General features: G+C 38.1%; 1 protein-coding gene across 3 annotated transcripts in view; it reads right to left on the bottom strand.

Moving 5' to 3' along the window:
- Positions 1–18418, bottom strand: part of GALNT1 (polypeptide N-acetylgalactosaminyltransferase 1) — a 90853-nt gene that overhangs the window by 35175 nt on the left and 37260 nt on the right. For all 3 annotated transcript variants that reach the window (XM_082323989.1, XM_082323987.1, XM_082323988.1), the window contains 2 exons: positions 10951–11179; positions 3632–3806 (listed from right to left, as the gene is read on the bottom strand). In XM_082323989.1, coding sequence (XP_082180115.1) covers positions 3632–3806; positions 10951–11089 — 314 coding nt within the window. In that variant the 5' untranslated portion in view covers positions 11090–11179. The remainder of the gene's footprint in view (positions 1–3631; positions 3807–10950; positions 11180–18418) is intronic.

Genomic DNA, 18418 nt, shown 5'->3' with positions numbered 1-18418 from the left:
TCCCTCATCTTCAGCAAAATCAAGGCAAGACTCTAGTGTTCCTAATCACCCATCTTTTACTCTTTGCTGTCATGTCAAGCCCACAGCTGCATATTTTCCTGGCAACCGTGAATCAACTCCCACTTTGATGACTGATTCACAGACCAGAATACGATGTGCTTACAAGAATTATTCTATTAACAGCTTAAAACCAAGCTTCTTGCTCCCCCACAACAACATCCCTCCAGAGTTTGTGTCACTGTCAGTTATATTAGTTAGTTACACTAACATGTCCCAGTCCAGATTCAGAGAAGTATCCAGACTAAAAAAAACTACTTCTGGTTTAGTTTTTTCAGTTAAGCAAATCATTTTGTTAGGACAACAAACAATTTGCAGACACAAAATGACTAGCAATTCAGGCATATGTCAATGATTTTAAAGCCATCTATGTGCCTCAGTAATTTTGTGCCAAATAATAAATATAAACCTGTTAATACGGCTGGGGCACAGCTCAGCAGAACACAGATTTCAACTGCTGTAGATGTCTTGTACCGAGGAGCTCCCTGAGCTGGAGAAATGCCTAGAAGTTATTAAAAACAGCTCACATTTTTGTTGTGCTAGTAAGGAAACAAAATTCCTTGGCCAAAACATAAACATGATGCCCAAGTGGGTCATCTGTAGAGATTCATGTATGAGCACCCGGAGGCAGATGTGCAAGAGAGAACACGTAACCCATGAAGGTATCCGCTGCCTCGAGGACAGAGCAAGTACACAAACGTGCTTGCCTTCGCACGGGTGACAGGAGGTTTTTGCAGAACCAGAAATGGATGCGAAGGATAATGTAGACTACTTCAAAAGCTGCTCTCCAGCTGCCAGGTTATGCCACCCCCATTAAATACATGTGGCAAATTGGTCCTGGCACACCTAATTCCACCAGCTTTTGAATGATTAACCATTAGGGAAAACTTTTACAGACTTCTGTACTTCAGAAGAACTGACACGCCGAAGAATTATAGGACTTGAAATAGTCACATCTTCCCCCCACACCACATTAAAGGAAGCAAGCCACAAAACCTGTGAAGAAAATAATTACATGGTTGAACAGCTAAGTGTGCCTTTGAACATATCCCACTTTTTCAAAACCTTGATTGAAAGTGCTACTGGCAGCTGTGCTGTAAGCACATAAATGTGGTAAAGAACAATTAGAAATTACCCATTCTCCTTCTCCCCAAACTATTTCCATATTAGCACGGATATAGATAGAACAAATTACAACAGAAGCAACTCCACTAACGCTGCAGAAAGTGTTTCTGATGATGTGAATATTTTGAGTAATCAGATAATTATTTTCCTAAGACATACATACAACACTGGAGTATATTTATAGTTTTCACAATTCTGAAAATGGCTACAGTGTTCTTGGAAAGTAATGTTAATCCACACATACAGATTAAGATACCCTTGCATTGTAAACACAGTATTGTTCTCAAATTTGCTGGCAAAAATGTTAGCAGACTCCCCAGCTTCTTAATTAGCGTAACCTTATAGAGTCCACATGGAAAAGATGACAAAAGGAAGAGCATTTTAGGGACCATTTTTCTCTCAAAATCTACTAAAAATGCATACAGCAAATAAGTGTTAAAATTGTTGGCAGCAATTTACAAAAACAGAAAATCCAACTTTGCCCTGAGACCTTACCTAAAATTTCATTCTAAGATTCAACTTTCACACAGATAGTATAGGGACAGTACTTGTGTCCATACAAATGGAAAAGAGAAACAAATTTAACATTACTAAATTTATAATGCATATCTTACTGCGAAATACTAACTGCAGAGCATGGCCAAGTGTGCAAGACAAAAAATTCCCATAGCTCAACTTGATTTTAAAATTGTAATTTCATTTGTCTGCAAAAGCTTGAGTGATGCTTAGGTAATAAATTTTTAATAGTTTATAACAATTTCTCTTTCCATTTTTGGTTAATTCAAGGTCTAGACTTCACAAAGCTTACGATTAAGTCAACTTTTTAGATACACAAATTTATTTTCTTATCTTTGTACTTACACTATAAAAATGGTAGAATATATACATGCAAGTTTTCCAATATGAATGCTGATGAACAGATGATATTAGTTTCTTTCATACTCCCAGGGTTATAATGAAACATTACTCACATTTACCTTTCAAATAACCAACTGTTGTAACTATCATTTCCTCAAAGTTTTGTTAATTCCTTCCATTCACCTCCTCCAGAAAAACCATACGGAAATCACCCCAAATTAGCATCCCAGCTTTGACAATAGTCTCTAGCAAAACATGATTTTCCTTGCAGCTAAAACAAGTTGAGAATGCTAACTGCAAGTTCTTAAACAGTGGAAGTCACCACTTTACAGTGAGGCAATTTCTTATCCTATAGAGAGTGTGATAAAAGGGGCAAACACTACATATGAGTCTGCATAAATGCCAAGAGATCCCATTGCCAAGTTACAATCACGATCAGAGCAATAACACGAGAGAAAAGGATATAACCCCCCAAACAACATCTGTCAGTTTTGAAAGAAAATCCTGCAAGTTCATGATTTGCATTCTTCCACTATACTGAGAAACAGGCAAGTAATGACCATAAAATCTGACTAATAATATATCTGAAAATCAATTGAAAAGTTACATTAATTCAAACTTATGAAATCCTATTTTGAAAAATATATAGCTCAATTATTAAGAACACCAGCACTGCCAGGAACTCACATGCTACATAGGATCACATTCATTACAGTAGATGAAGGTACCTACAAACCAGCCCTTTATCACTCATTAAAAATGAAAAGCGGTCAGAACTTCATCTCATTCTTCTGAGGTAGGAAATGAAAACAAATTAATCCAGCAGCTAGGCCTCATGTATACAGAAGCAACAGCAGAGCTTCTCAAGAAATGGGTTTTCTATAGCATCTGATTCTTGCAAAAGAATGCAGATAATTGATACGGAAAATCTTGTTTCATGAGCTTTAACTTGAGAGTCCCTTTCATAAACAAGAGGGGTCATCAGCTACCCTTCCAGAGTAGCCTCAGGAGAGTAAAGCAATCTTAGTTTTATTCAAAAAAAGGCTATAATTTTCTTTTTAATTACTTATAACTCAAATAGCTCTGGAAGGATCAATAGTTCAGAGGCAAGACCAAAAACAAACCAGATGGATATTAGAAAACATTATAATGTAATCTAAATGAGGCTTTGCACATTTCATGAGGTAAGAAATTTTTAAAGTATTTCTTTCTCATCATCAAATCTTTTCTACTTCATATAATGCAGAATTTTAGTCTGTCTCATTACAAGTAGTGGATGAATTTTTCAAATAAGCAATTTTTTCGTGAAATGCCAAGTCTTAAGTTAACTTTGTTTTCCCTCAACCAAATTAATTTCTATTCCCCGAACAGGCTTAATACTTGTAATCAGATTCAAAATTAAATAACACTGAAGAAAACTGGTTTCTGCTGTTCAATCTTATTTTACAAATCAGTATCATATAGACAGGAAATCCTCCTACTTTTCACTTCAACAGTAGTATCTTACAGAACTGAACTCTTGTTTTGGGTCACTCTTTGCACATTCTTCATTTAATTAGAGTACATTTTTAATACAACATAAAGCACTTACCCTTCTAGCCTGACATCAGGTAAAGATCTGTTGAGTGCAATCATTTCACTTGCCATTAAATTAAATTGATTTATTTTAAACATTTCTTTCATTTTTTCTTGCTCCTCTTTCGGAATGACCACAGGCTTCCCCATCTCTCCAGGTCCTTCATGTGGTTTCTGTATGGGTTCTGGAACTGAGAATAAATAAAATGTCGGTAACTACTTTTATACTTGCTTTTGTTTGTTTATACTTTATTTTACACTGTAGGAGTGTTCCTGTTTAACACACTTCTAAACCCACAAGGCTTTGGAAGTGAAAACAAATCTTTGTATTAGGGAGTTTAACAGAAGTAGTTAAGTGCTACTCTTAGATGCCACAATTCATTTGAAAAAACAGTAAGCATTTATATCTATCCATCATCATGTCCTAATTCACTTTACTGTTAAAGCTCTGGAACAACAGACATTTATATCCCAGACTGTTCTTGCACACACAAGCTTTTCAGGAAAAGTTGAATTTTCTTTTACAGGGATTTTAGTAAAGATTAAACTAAAGTAAAATTGTAACTTTACATTTATTTCCACATTCTCATTTTGACAGAATGACATTGGCATTTGCAGTTTAGAAATAATTTATCTTGGTTTTACAAACATTATTTTTAGTCAACATAATTATGTTTTGGAGTTTAACATTAGTACTCGAAACAGAAACACTTGACATGTTTAAACCAAAGAAATCTTAAATATGAAATATCTGATCAAACTGATGAGCGAGAGAGGAAGGAGAAAAAGGAATCCAGACTCTTGAATTATTTGGTTTTTTAAACAAAAAAGTGAAAAAACAAAACATTGAAAAAGCCCTTTCTTTCTTTACAAATACCCATTTACTTTTCTCCTGAACTGAAATGTTTTAAATGCTTCAATACTGAATTTGAAATACATTACTACTTTACAAATTCAGTACAAATTTAATTAAAAAAATAGTAATTTAAGACCTAAACAGAGGAAGTATTTTAAAATAAAGGTACCAAAGCCCTCAGTAATAAGCCTTACTTCAAATTATCTTCAATTTGCATCTAGGACAGCACTGTGTAATTATAGCTTATGCCAAGAGCAGATAGCCATGTAAAGAATAAAAATAAAATCTTAAAAAAAAAAAAAAGCCCAAGTGTTTCAGCAAAGATGGAAGGCTAAGACTTAAAATACGTACTTACTAATAAGTGAAACATTTTGCTAGTTTGCATTTAGCACTAATCGGTTACAAGCACAACATGTTCCTTGAGAAACTTTCATTTTCAAGTACCTGAAGCAACTGCATTAGTTGCATTAACGCAGTAACATTTTGCACAGAAAATCCTCCCACCACAGAGATGCTTTCTTTTCACCAAACTCTCCTTGACTGGAAGTTGAGCTATATAATATTAGAAGCTGCCAGCCAGCCACTCACACACTAAAAATTGGTAGAATCAGTGTGTCCAAGCAGATCCTGAGCAGACCGATTTATGCGCTTGTTTTAACCACGGGCTAAAATGAGTAAGCAGTTTGCTTTGCATCTTTGCCTCCTAAGAAAGTATGATTGAACCCACATCAAAACTGGCTGATTTGCAATTGCATAACCTTTTAAACTAGAATTTGTGCCCTTTGGGGGGTAATCAACATTAGATTATGGTATACCATAAGGCAATTATTTGGGCTTAATTTTATATATTCAGCTTGGTTCTATTACATAGGCTACCATAACTATTTTTATTAAGTGCACAGCAATTAGTATATAGGTTCACTTGGACAGAAAATGATTACGTGTGTGTTCAACATACATAAAATGATGAAACAAAAGCTATCAGAAAATAGTTATATGCTAAAAAAAATAATTATTCACCATGTTTTTCAGCATTCTCAAGAATGAATGTCTTATCCTACCATATTTGCTATTTAGAAGACAAAATACTTTCATGCTTCATCTATACTTCCAGTTGTTTCTTAACTTGCACTAAACCAGTTAAACTGAATAGCTAAATTAACTGAAAACTCATCTTTCACATCTGCAGATCTTGCTGTTAGATGCTAGTTTAGTACATCAGTGAGCTGGATCGAGGTGTACAAATTCCACTAATTCATCAGTTGAGTTTTTAAATTTCATTAGCAAATATATACTACTTGATTACACATTTTACCTAAATAAAGTACTCCCTTCTCCTGCAGAAAAATCCAGCAACAGCTATCTAGATCCACAGATATTTTATAGAACTCACTAAATGCAAAGACAGGCAAGCTTGGCGTGCAAGCACAGAGATGACTTTCCAAGAAGAGTAAACCATCTTCTCTCAGGTTTCTGCATTTACAGTAATCTGTTTTCCCACAAAAGCATGTAGTTTTCATATCAACACAAACCAACAATATTCTCCCAAAACGACTAATAGACATTGTTAAAAATTCAAACTGCAGTGCTCTTTTGTCAGTTAACTATGAAAAAGATACTTCCTTTGAAGGACTACAGGCACATACTGATGACATGCTTCTAACAAACAGTAATTTAATTTACAGATACAAGTTTCAGAGCTAAATTAATGACTTAATAATCACCTGATCCAACAGGAAATCTAGTAATGTTTTCCCAGACATTTCTCATTTGTATCAGTAAACCATTAGTTTCAAAGAGGGCTTGATCTCTTCCAGATCTTTGTTAAGAGTCAGGAACTCTTTATGGACTATGGACTACAAATTCCTTTTTACCAGGCAACATGCCTGATGAAAAACAGATACTTCAAAATCTAAGACCACTCTAAAGCCAGAGAGAGGGATGGATTCTTCCCTGACATGTCTTTACGGGCCACAACAATGGCAAGCTGACCAAAACACCAAGTCCAGTCACCTTTGGAGGAACCACCACATTTACAAGAAAGTTGTTCTGACAGGTAAAAGTTCAGGTGAGTTTTGTCTCTTACACATACCTTAGCCCTAATAGAACAAGACTGATTTATGATGAACAGTTCCTATTTTCAAATATTAAATCTGTGTTTTATATCTTGAACCTGCTCACTTTTCTTCTTAGGAATTTTTTATGCAGATGATAACATTCAGAACCAAGTCACAACTTAGATATTCCATCTTTACCAAAGAATTCAAAATTCAGAACACAAGGCCTCAACTGGCACTTGACAAAAATGACTGGTTCTAGTTTAAATTTGTCATTGCCCCAAGGAAAGATTGTAAATAGCAAGTAGCTGAGATCACAAGACTCTTGCAAAATCAACCCTAGGTCTGAAAGATTTTTTTTTTTTTTTTTTTTTTGCAGGGCTTCTAATTATTACACAACTGGAATACCCCTTGAGGGAAAAAAAGGGAAAAAGGATGAGTTTGGAAGTTTATTTAGAAACCGCATCAGTGCCAAAGCTGGAAGTTCCTTTCCAGTCATACCTTTAAGAAGCCTATAACTGGGGGTAAGGAAGGACTCATTTGATCTTCATTTAAGTCAAGACCTCAGAGCTGACATACAAGATTCTTACAGAAATAAGACAGAGCTACACAAAAAAAAAAAAATATTTATTAGTAGAACCACAGTACTACCTCGGCATTTTTTGTTTACAGGAATGGTCCCTTTCTGCATTGTTAGAGAACGGTTTGAACCCTTTCTTTAAGTCTAGAACTTGTTTACACTTATCAGTAAGTTCTATTCCAGGCTGTGAAATCTAAATTGCAATGCCAAATCCTCGTTTGGAAACAACAGTGCTCAACTAGATACCCTATGAATTTCAGGTTTGGAAAAATCTACTACATACCACAGATGATGCTTATTAAGGTTCAGTGATTCTCTTCCCAACTCATAACAACCTTTAAACTTACAGCAACAGCCTTCCACCATCAGCTATTACTCTTTGTGAATTTAAATGATGAACATAATTACAAAAAGGGAACCACCACCCAGATGTGCCAGTAGAAAGAACAGCTGTGAGAGTTTGGGCAAGAGGTGCACGCCATCCAGGTCAGCTGAGTAGCTCAGAATAGGTGAGAACCTCAGAGCTGAGCACTGGAGAGAGCTTCCCCCTGACCTCCTCCCCCCTCTCTGGAGTGGTCACGGTGGGGAGCAGAAAGAGCAGCAGTATCAGCCAGGACAAGCACAGGCTCCCTCCCAGCTCCCACGGATGGATGCTGGAATCAACACTGCTGTGTGTTCTGATCCCACTTCCCCAGGCTACCTCCTGAAGCTACGGCTGTCTTCTTCCACCATGGTGGAGGGGGTGGGCAAAGGCTTAAGCCTATGGCCAAATCATCCCACACAATTACAGTCACTAGATTCCAGCTACCCCTCCTCTGGTATCACTTTAGTTCCCCAGTCCCACACTACCCAGACATCATGCCAGGCCCCCTTTTCCCAAACATCTCCACCCCAGCTCTCTTACTTACAGGCTGGTAAGCGCCTGTCCCTTTTCCACTTCACCTTTTGTCCCCCCACCTCCACACTCGCATCATTTCAACTACCAACCCTCAATATCTATGATAGCGGACACAAAGACCTTTATCCCACTCATCTTACAGTTCCCCATAATCATGTTCACAATTTTTCCACAGATTCACCTTCCTTTATTATTTCTTATTTTGAGCAATTTGTAAAATATAACACCGGTATACATAACAATCCAACACTAGACACATAAGCTGAAGCTCATGATTTAAGATGGTAGTATCGTATGCCATCAATACCAAGGAGAAAGATTTTTTTCCCAAAGGCAATTTAGACCATTGCTCTAAGTGTCATCCTGAAAAAGAAACTCCCTCCATTTTCTGTATTAAAAACCTAAGGAAAACATCCTTCTGACTTCATGAAGGCCTGGACTGTCCAAAAATATCCTCAAAATCCTTTGCTCCAGGTGAAATATCTGAAGACTAATTTTTCCAACTAGGCAAGCACAGCCTAAAATAAACTTACAAATTCTTCAGAAAAACTTACTCATATGTCAAGTAGGTTCATTAAATGCCACGGAATTCTTCCACAAATTGCAAAGAGAAGCTATATACCAGAGTGACATGGACAAAGAGACTATTAAATTCAGAACACTTACATAATTTATGCTGAACCAAGAAAACTAAATCAATTATGGAAATGAATAGGGGGAAAAAAGTTAAGTGAAAAAGCAGATTTTTCTAAAAGCTTCACAGAAAAAATAGCCTCAATGTTATCTGAGGAGATTCTAGGCATTCTGAGTGGGAATAAATCCACGACAGACTCCAAATCAGTAAACTACTGGAACAAGTGAGAATATCTAAGATCAGGCATGCAACTAGGTTAAAAGGAAGAGTCACAGTGTCAGTTACAACCACGGTTTCTAGCAGACATATTTCTCCACATACCTTACTACAAGTCAGCTGTTTAAAAAAGCCAAGAAAAATGTACAAAACTATATACAAAGTTGGTAGGTTGGTTGGTTGGTTTGTTTACAAACCAAGAAGATATTAAAAAGATTTTAACACACACACAAAGGTTGGGGAAAGGCCAGAATGAAGACTGTACTCAACTAAGTAAACTAATGTTGCATAGGGAATACATACACAATACTAATCTTTAAAAACTGCAGATTTTCCCTCACCTGAAGGATCCCCCAATGACTTTATGTGTAAAGTCATCTGAACTTCCAACATCATCAATATATCAAACCAAGTTTGATATATATTGACTTCAACTGCTGTTTGCCAACAGCAAAAAAAATCCTGTTTGCAAGACAGCTCTAAAGCAGCCTGGCATAAATTATCTGCTTAGCATCGTGTAAAAGCTTTGTGGGAATGCAAAAACTGGATCCATTCCTTAACATCACAATATCAGTCATCATCTTATCCTCAAAAAATTTTCCAGCCTCTGAAGAAAAAAAAAAAAAAAAAAAGACCGAGTTCCTACAAAATACATACTTTCTACATAACCCTAATTCATTTTCTTGTCACTTTCTTTTCCACTTACTGAAAAAGAAACCCAAACGATGAAATGCAAGCAACTGAAAATTTAAGTCCCTTCTGCAAAATTCAGATGAACTAGAACCTCTTTAAAATGTTTGCATGCAGTTGTGGAAACAACAGTTCAGAGGTACTAAGCACAGAAATTCTACGTTCCTATACATTCTTGTTCTCTGTGGAGATTTATTGGCCTGTTTTCATCATGGGGAAAAAAAAAACACAAAACAGAACAAAACTAACATTTCCTAAAGATCTCCCCAGTGTTATTCTGTAACAGAGCAACATTGTTCTTAAAACATTCCAGAAAATTTCCCAGGGAGGTCAAAGTTGTCCATACCAGATGTCAATAGGTGAAAAAGTTTTTCATGATGGAAACCATTAATCAATCTTGAGTACAGTTGGCTGATTGGACTTAACATTGAGCATCACTGCATAGGTTTCCTATAGCAGCAGTGAAACATACAGATACAGCCTTTCTGATGGGAGACACCGTACTACAAAATTAGACGTTTCACAAATGAACCGGAGGCAGCAGCTGCCTGCAGCTCTAAATGCCTGTGCTGAGACATTGCAGGGATGAGAATTCTCCCTGCACCAACCCTTTCTCCCATGTGATCAGCTATGATGGCCTCCCTAAAATAAAGTTGGCAACATGAACGGTACTGGCTTTCAAACAACCACATTCAGTTCATCTAACTAGTACCCAAAACCTAAAATGTCAGTAATGAAACTGAAAGCTTACCGAAAGAGCTTTAGTATTGAATAATACACCTCTCACTTCAAAGGAAAAGTTACATACATAAGCATTCATATTTGTCACTTTTACATCCAAGTTTATTCTACTTATTTTCATAAATTTATTTTCATTACAACATTCTCTGTCCCTTATTGCTATAGTCACTGGGCAAATTTTGGCTTAGGTGAGTTTTTTTGGTGATTTTTTGGGGGCGTGAGGGTGTTTTGGTTGTTTGGGTTTGGTTGGGGGTTTGTTTGTTTGTTTTTCCAGGGGCAGGGGGACAAGTAAGCCTGGTTATTGGTTTGGTTTGTTTTACCACCAAGTCTAGTGAAGTTAACAGTGCCTTTGCTTCCTCACTGGTGGAAACTTAGAACATGTTTTACACAATATTAACATAGCTTACATTCCTGAACTGCTTGTTGCATAGTTTTATTATTTTTTATATACATTGGTGCTTAAAATTCTACATATTAAGCATTTAAGTCTGCAACATACATCAACATGCTTATTCCCTAGTCATTCAAGGAAACATTGAACATTCTGCAACACCTAAATTCTGATGTAATGCTATACTGGGGGGGGGGGGGGAAATCAAATGTTAAAAAGGAGAGCAATTTTAAATGAGCGTATTTTAAAGACTACTCAGGCAGAAACCTTACCATCTCCAGCAGGCAGGCCTCGTTCTTTTTTCTCATCACATTTGTTGCATTCACTGAAGTACAGCAATAGAAACATATCCAGAAGGACCCAAACCAAAGAGGTGGCAAGGACCACCTTGCAATATGCAAATTTTTTCATGGCACTTTAAGTCAAATACAAAAATAAAAAAGTATAAATAAAAATATCAACAGGCTTCTTTAATCCAGTTTGAGAGACCCCGTTCTATATCTGGAAAAAAAAAAAAAAAAAAGAAACAAGTCACAAAAAGTTACCTAAGGAGAGCAGCTAAAAGCAGAAACTTTAACTACATTTTAAAGGTAACAATTTAATTACCAAATGCTGTATGTATCAAAATGAATGCTCTATGCACACCAGTGAGATTAAGGGAACAGGGTCAATTAAAGCAGCATTACTCCAGTCTTCTACTATGTTAACATTCATCACCTGAAACATTACAATGAGTGACCAGAACAGAGTGCTCTGCAGAGGCACTGGAGAAGAGGGTAGGCACATCTAATGAAATGAAAAGCAACTCTCTGGACCCTCTGGAAATCGGAACAAGCTAAATGAATGAAAACCAGGAACATCTCAGGAAGCAAGGTATCAATCTGTGCTGCATGAAGCCCATGGGTAATATTCCTCATGCTCCCACCCATCACTAGGAACGCTAGTCTACAAATGCCTGTATTTCACGTAAAGTCCAATGGCACATTACACCTTCATCACAAAGACAAATGCTTTGCTTTCAGCAAACCAAAAATAAACATCCCTTTTCATAAAGTTAAACAGTAAGCAAAGAGAAGAAAATACACACAAGCCACTGTGATCACTTACTAGGCATTCAAAGCTAAAGGTTTGAATAATTTTGATGCTTAAAGTGAAAACTAATAATTTCGATGCTTAAAGTGATTTTAATAGTTTAATGCTTTATTATAGAGCAAACTTTTACACATTTTTCAATATGTATACATTAAAATTTTAGAATGCCAACCTTCAAAATTCGCTTTTGTCCTACTCAAATTACAAGCCCATTTTGTTACAAGGACTGCTTATTTCCATGGCTGACAATTGGGTAGGGCAGAATCAAGAATAGCTTTGAGTTTGCTCACTTACGCTAAATTCTGATTTTTTCAATTTTTTTTTTTTTTTTTTTTACCAACAGGTTCCCCACCAGTGATGATGTATTTCAACACAAAGTACTCACAAAGTATTTCCCAGTGAGAACAGCTTACTAGTTTAAAACAGAATTGCAGATATTCTTAACTTATAAAATAAACGGAAAATCAGACTCTTCAAAAACACACTAGAATGTTAAAATTGAGATATGCACAGTTTCTCTTCCATGCTTTCAGCCTAAACTGAAGAATTTATTGGAAAGAACTTTAATCATAAGCCATGATTATGCAAAAACCTCACACACACCCCACCGTATCATTAAGACTACCCTTCCTTTAGTATTTCACTGTCATAATTTGATTCCTGCCCTTCCTCTCCCCCTTCTTGAGGGAGGATACTATAACATCCCTCTTCTAAATACAGCTTATTTCTTATTGGCAGCAGAGACATTCATGTCTCCATCCATCCCTATACACTTAAGTGGCATTGGTTTGGATGGCATAGCCATGTAGGAACCTGTAGCCTTCCACTTGGACAAGGCTAGAAGGGTGCAGAGCCCTCGGCTTCCTGCATAGGTGTGCATCAAATGCCAAGAAAGAGTTTTGTTTGGGATAATCTCAGTTTGCATCTATGTAGTCTTGGTATACAGGGATGACCATATAAAATGAAGAACTGCAAAAGTATCTGTAATTAACAACTCGATGACAAAATAGCAGATGACATTACCACAACGAAACATTAAGTGAGGTATGTTGAGAAAAAAAAAATCCTAGGGGTTGTTTGGGTTTTTTTTGTTTGTTTGGTGTTTTTTTTTGTTTGGTTGGTTTTTTTTTGTTTGTTTGTTTGTTTGTTTTTTTAAATAGACACAAGGATGGGCCTGAACTCTGGATCTTGGAGTTGCACTATAAAGCTCTATAAAACCATCGGCTTGGTGATCAGCAGCAGTAAAAAAAAAATAATTTGTTACAGACTACTGAGAGAAGAACGAAAACCAAACCATCACTATGCCATTACACAGTATCTGCTTTCTCATCTTGAGCGCTGTATGAACATCCAGTCTTGTCATTTCAAAAAGGATATAGAAGGATTAGAAAGGACAGGTGAGAAGGGCAGAAGGATGACAACAAGGAATAGCTTCATTATAAGATGAAAGTGAAGAGAGTAGCATTCTTCCTGGCTGGAAAAGATGTAACCTAAATCAACTGGCAGGTCTATAAAATCAAAAGCTGCATGGAGATGGTAAATAGAGAACAACCGTTGCCTGTTGCTCCTACTGCTTGTATTGGCAGTCATCAAGTGAATTTAGCAGCACAAGGTTAACAAACAAAAGGAAGGTATTCCCCACAATGTATAGTTATGCAGGGGAACTGCCTGCCACAGTACACTGCCAGTGCTGCAAGTCTATTCATCAGCTATTAAATACCAAGTCCTCACCCCTACTTCAGAGAGTCCCTGACTGTGACCCTCAAGTCATTGCATGCTAGGAGAGTACAGCGAGGAAGTATCATTACAATTTCCCCTGCTCTCTTCCCTAGATAGACACTATTAACCGCTGGCAGAAACAAATACCATGTCAGACAGATTCCATCTGTATAGTGTGCAACTGTACTTAAACTCTCCATACGATAGGTTTCTTCTTTTGCTCTAATTCGGGACACCATAGAAATGATCTGGCAAAGAATCAAGTCATACCATCACCCTGCTTGTACTTAAAGAAAACAAATGTTAATTGAAAATAACATGTTTTAAAAGAAACCTAAATAAATTCTTATAATCTCAGACTTCTTGAAGTTCAGACTCATGAGATACTAGGCTACAAAAGAAAGTGTAAAACACCCAGGACCACAGTGCTTAGGGGTCCTCAAATTAGCAAGACACCAGGAGCAGAACTGTTATCTAGGCTTTCTGTCCATAAAAATACCAACTATATCAAGTGTTTTAAAATGCATAGGCCGGCACTGTATCTGCTTCTAATGCAAGAAAATTCCTTTGAGAGTTCAGTGAAATGTCAGAGAGACACTTTGTGAACCCTTTGAATCCTTTGAGGGTTCAGGGAAGTGTTCAACAGACAGCAATGCAAAGTTCAACCCATACCAGGTACCAGCAATAAGGCCCTTCCCTGTACCTTTAGACAAAAGCTCTCTCTCCCTTGGGCAGTTCACCATCTCATGAATTAAAACCAGTGGTAAAAACACAGTGTACGACAACACTTCTGCTATCTGCTTACCAGCAGAACTCAGGCAGCACAGCAGTGAAGCAGAGGGGCCCAGAAACTCTGCTGAAGCAATTGCTCTTAGCATAGCAGAGCCTTGACCCAGACAGACCTCTGGAAGAGGATTCCACCATCTAGGGCTTGGGCTGTAAGAAATGCTGGGTATTTCTCGCTGGTGCTGGAGTGGTGGCGGTGGCCTCACCCGTGGGAGGGGTGCTCTGCCTGAGGTGCTGCTTCTTCAGTGGAAGGAGCTACAGGACAAAGCGGGCAGACTGGTACAGCAGGAGCAAGGGTGAACAGTAAATAGACAGGTCTTCACAGAGACCTTGCAGTGCCATGAGACTGTGCCCCATGATGCAAAGAAGAAGAGACAGCTAGGCATTGCACTCAAAGGATGAGTGGATGGAGACTCCCAAGATGGGGGGCTGAGCAAGGGCCAAATCCAGGAAATTAGTGACTTGTGTATACTGCCTGGGATGCTGCTGAAAGACTGAGGAGTCTGCCTGAGTTTAGCTCTTAGACAACCACCCCTTGGCTATTCATTCATGTATGAATCAACGATACTGCCAGGTGTCAACCTGAGCATATGAGCAGTGACTGCAGAGTGGGGTGGGGTTAGAGTGTAGCAGGCATGGGACCCAGACACTGCTCTCCTCAATTGCTCCAGTGGGAGGGCAAGATTCAGGCAGGAGTGCACACAGCTTATCAACACCTGGCTGCATGGCTGGTGTCAAAGACAGGCTACTAAGACCATAGGACCCACTTTGAGGAATGAGGGCTGCTGGCCAAGATCTGTGTAACAAAGTGAGGCAAGCAGCATCACGGAGAGGCTCTTGCACTACTTCTGCAAAATACACAGAAGGCCAAAGGAGAGCTGCTTTGGAGGAATATAGACCACCCCATCCCCTGAGCATGTGGGGAGGTACTCGGGGAACCCTGGAGTTCAAGTTCAAAAGAAACAAGAGCAGCAACAAGAAAGGGAACTGTAAGGATACTGGCAAAAGACAGACTGAGAATAACACAGGTCCACTGCTCAGTGGGGCAGCAGACCTGGTGACAACGAGTGTGGAAGAGGCTAAGATACTCAGTGCCTTTTTTGCCTCCTTTGTTATTGGGTGTCCCAGATCAGAGTCTAGTGGCAGAATCTGTGGAAGTGAAACTTCACATGCAGTGCAAACAGATTGAGTCAGGTATCTCTTAAGCCACTTGGACATGTGCAACTCCGTGGCACCAGATGAGAGGCACCTGAGGGTGCTGAAGGAGCAGACCGATCTTATTGCAGGGTCATTCTCCATCATCTCTGAAAGGTCATGGTGATCCAGAGAGTTGCCTCAGGATTAGGAAGAAAGCTATCATCAAGACGGAAAATGAGGATCTGGAGAACTATCTGCTCGCCAGTCTCACTTCAGTCTCTGCAAAGATTATGGAAAAAATGCTCCTGGAACCTACATACACACACAAAAAAAAACCCAAAACAAAACCACACACCACCAAAAGGGCAACTGGGAACACACAGTACAGATTCACCAAGGGCATATCACATTTGACCAACCTGGGACCTTGTTTTAAGGAGAGGACAGGTTTGGTGAGCAAGGGAAGAGGAGTGAATGTTGTTTACCTTGACTTTAACAGGGACTGAGACAGCCTTACAGAGTACTTTGTCAGGACTGAGTGAGACATGACCTGAAGAAGTGAGCTACCAGGTGGGTGGACTGCTAGCTGGACCACCACGCTCTATGGGCTTTGACCAGCAGTACAAAGTCCAGCTGACAGAGATTCACCAATGGTGCCCTTCAGAGCTCAAAACTGGAGCTGATACTGGTTAGTGTCTTTACTGAGAATCTGGAGGATGGGACCAAATGCGCGCTCAGCAAGGTTGCTGGTGACACCCAACTGGGGGTGGAGCATGCAGATGACACCCTGAAACAGTACCTTGGAATGGCCCTGGGTGGCCAATCCAAGGGACATCCAAGGACTAGAAAAACACGCAGGTTGAAAACCTCAAGAAGTTCAATAAATGCAAGTACAAAGTCCCGTACCCAGCATGGAATAACCTTACTATCCATATAGGCTGGGTGTCAACAGGCTAGGAAGCTGCTCTGCAGAAAGAAACATTTGGAGCCTGACAGTAACTTTAACATGAATAAGCAGTGTGTCCTTTCAGCAAAGAAAGTCAACTGCACCTATAAACAAGTACAGCAACCAGAGCAATAATCTCAAAACGCATAGGTTTAATAATTGCCTTTGCTACTGAGTAATGTAATAAAACTGAAAATTTTTGCAAACCCAGGTATTTTTCCTCCCTTCAAAATACCAGATAATAGATAACAAAACCTTGCACCACGGAAGAAAAAGGAGTATTAAGACACTATTAAGACACTATAGAAAAAGGTCATCTTTAAAACTACTGCTCATATAAACTGCATTGTTCGCTTTACCACCTTTTACCAACACAGCTGGCATAGGAAAGAATTCTTACTCTTTTCAGTAAGACACATGACTACTCAGTCATTTTTATCTTTGTACCAGCTTCATCTTTGTTTATACCAGTGATTAGTCTTCAATACGACTTTGTAACAGACTTGACAAAAAGGACTTCATTGCCATTATTCAGCTAAATCAGGATTCTACACTGGATGCGGCACCTGAACAGACAAAGCCAATGTAAAGTTTGTTTTCCAGACTTTCAGATGTGAATAAACAGAACTTGGCACAAAATAAGGGCTCATCAAAATCCTGACACAACATTTGTTACTTCTAAGCTATTAATATCAATTTAAACCAAATGGAAAGTGATTAACTGAACAGCATTTAAGGAAAGATTGATGGCCTACACAAAATTGAATTTTCAGCTTCTCAGTCTATTTAGTAATGAGGAAGAAGAGACTAGCATACTCTAACATATTAGGCATATGTATGGATTTTTGAGCAAACTTCTAAAAAATGAAGTAAATGCAAGTTGTCAATATGAGCACTGTCTAAAACTCCGTATCGCTGAACTATTAATGAGGCCTATCCAGTTGAGTATGTCTATATTTGAAAACAGAAGTGACGCCAACACTAGACTCATGTTTCAGAACTACTTTTGCTACTGTGCTGATGTATTTTTTTTTCTTTTTACAGGCCCACGCTCTGTTAAATTGTTTTTAGTGCTTGTTTGCAGAGAGCTCATTACCATCAGCTCATCAGTAAATAGGTCAGTTTGAGGATAAACAAAGTATTACCTAGTTTCAATGTTATAAAAGCAAATAAAAAAAACCCCAAACATTCACATCAGAGGGTCAACCATCACCTGTGGAAGACAGGTGTATTCTGTGTCTTCTTCACAGAAACATAAACACATCTGGGAAATTTCATCAGGCAAAAAAAAAAAAAAAAAAATATTCATGAGCTCAAGGATGCCAGTACACTCTTCTGCTCAGAAGCTAACATGAGAAGTACTCTTCCTTGGGCTACACTTGTTTGACAGATTTTGAAAGGTTTTACTATTCAAAAGTCATCTGTTCGGTATAATTCAGCAACAGTAAGTTCTGAAAAAGTGATGAGAGAAAACAGATCATACTAATCTGAGCAGTATGAGAACAATCCATTAAAAACAAATCTACTCTTCAGAAAAATCTGGGAAATGTAGGTCAGTAAAAATCACTTTCTATTCTTCTTGCTCTGTGTAGGAAGACTACATTTTAATTCATCAAAAGTGAATTTTCAATTCATAAGTCAATTTTTTAAATTGACCATTTGAAAAAAACCCTATTGGTTACATTTCTAAAACTGGTAGGCCTTGGAATGAAGGAAGAATAAAACAGAAACACAGGAATAGCTGACTACACTTGAAAAACAAGGATGAGCTTCATACACAAAAGCAGAAGTTATTGGTTCATAAGGGCTTTCCTACAGATAAATTAGCATACATAAATACGTTTGTAAAAGTAGAAGCTCTTGTGAGATGAAAATCCGGCTCACCACATAGAAAAGCAATGCCAAAAATGGAACAACAGGTATATACTCCACCCACAATTTTGTCGAACTGTTTATAACTATATGGGACTAAGTCACTGTGCACTTGAACAGATTAGATTTGGAATCGTAGAATAGTTTGGGTTGGAAGGGACCTTCTTATCTGAATATTCTTTACTTAA

This window comes from Platalea leucorodia, assembly GCF_965183815.1.
Source record: "Platalea leucorodia genome assembly, chromosome: 1".
Classification (NCBI taxonomy): Eukaryota; Metazoa; Chordata; class Aves; order Pelecaniformes; family Threskiornithidae; genus Platalea; species Platalea leucorodia.
The sequence above is the reverse complement of the archived record's forward strand: the minus strand, read 5'-3'. Positions and strand labels throughout refer to the sequence as shown.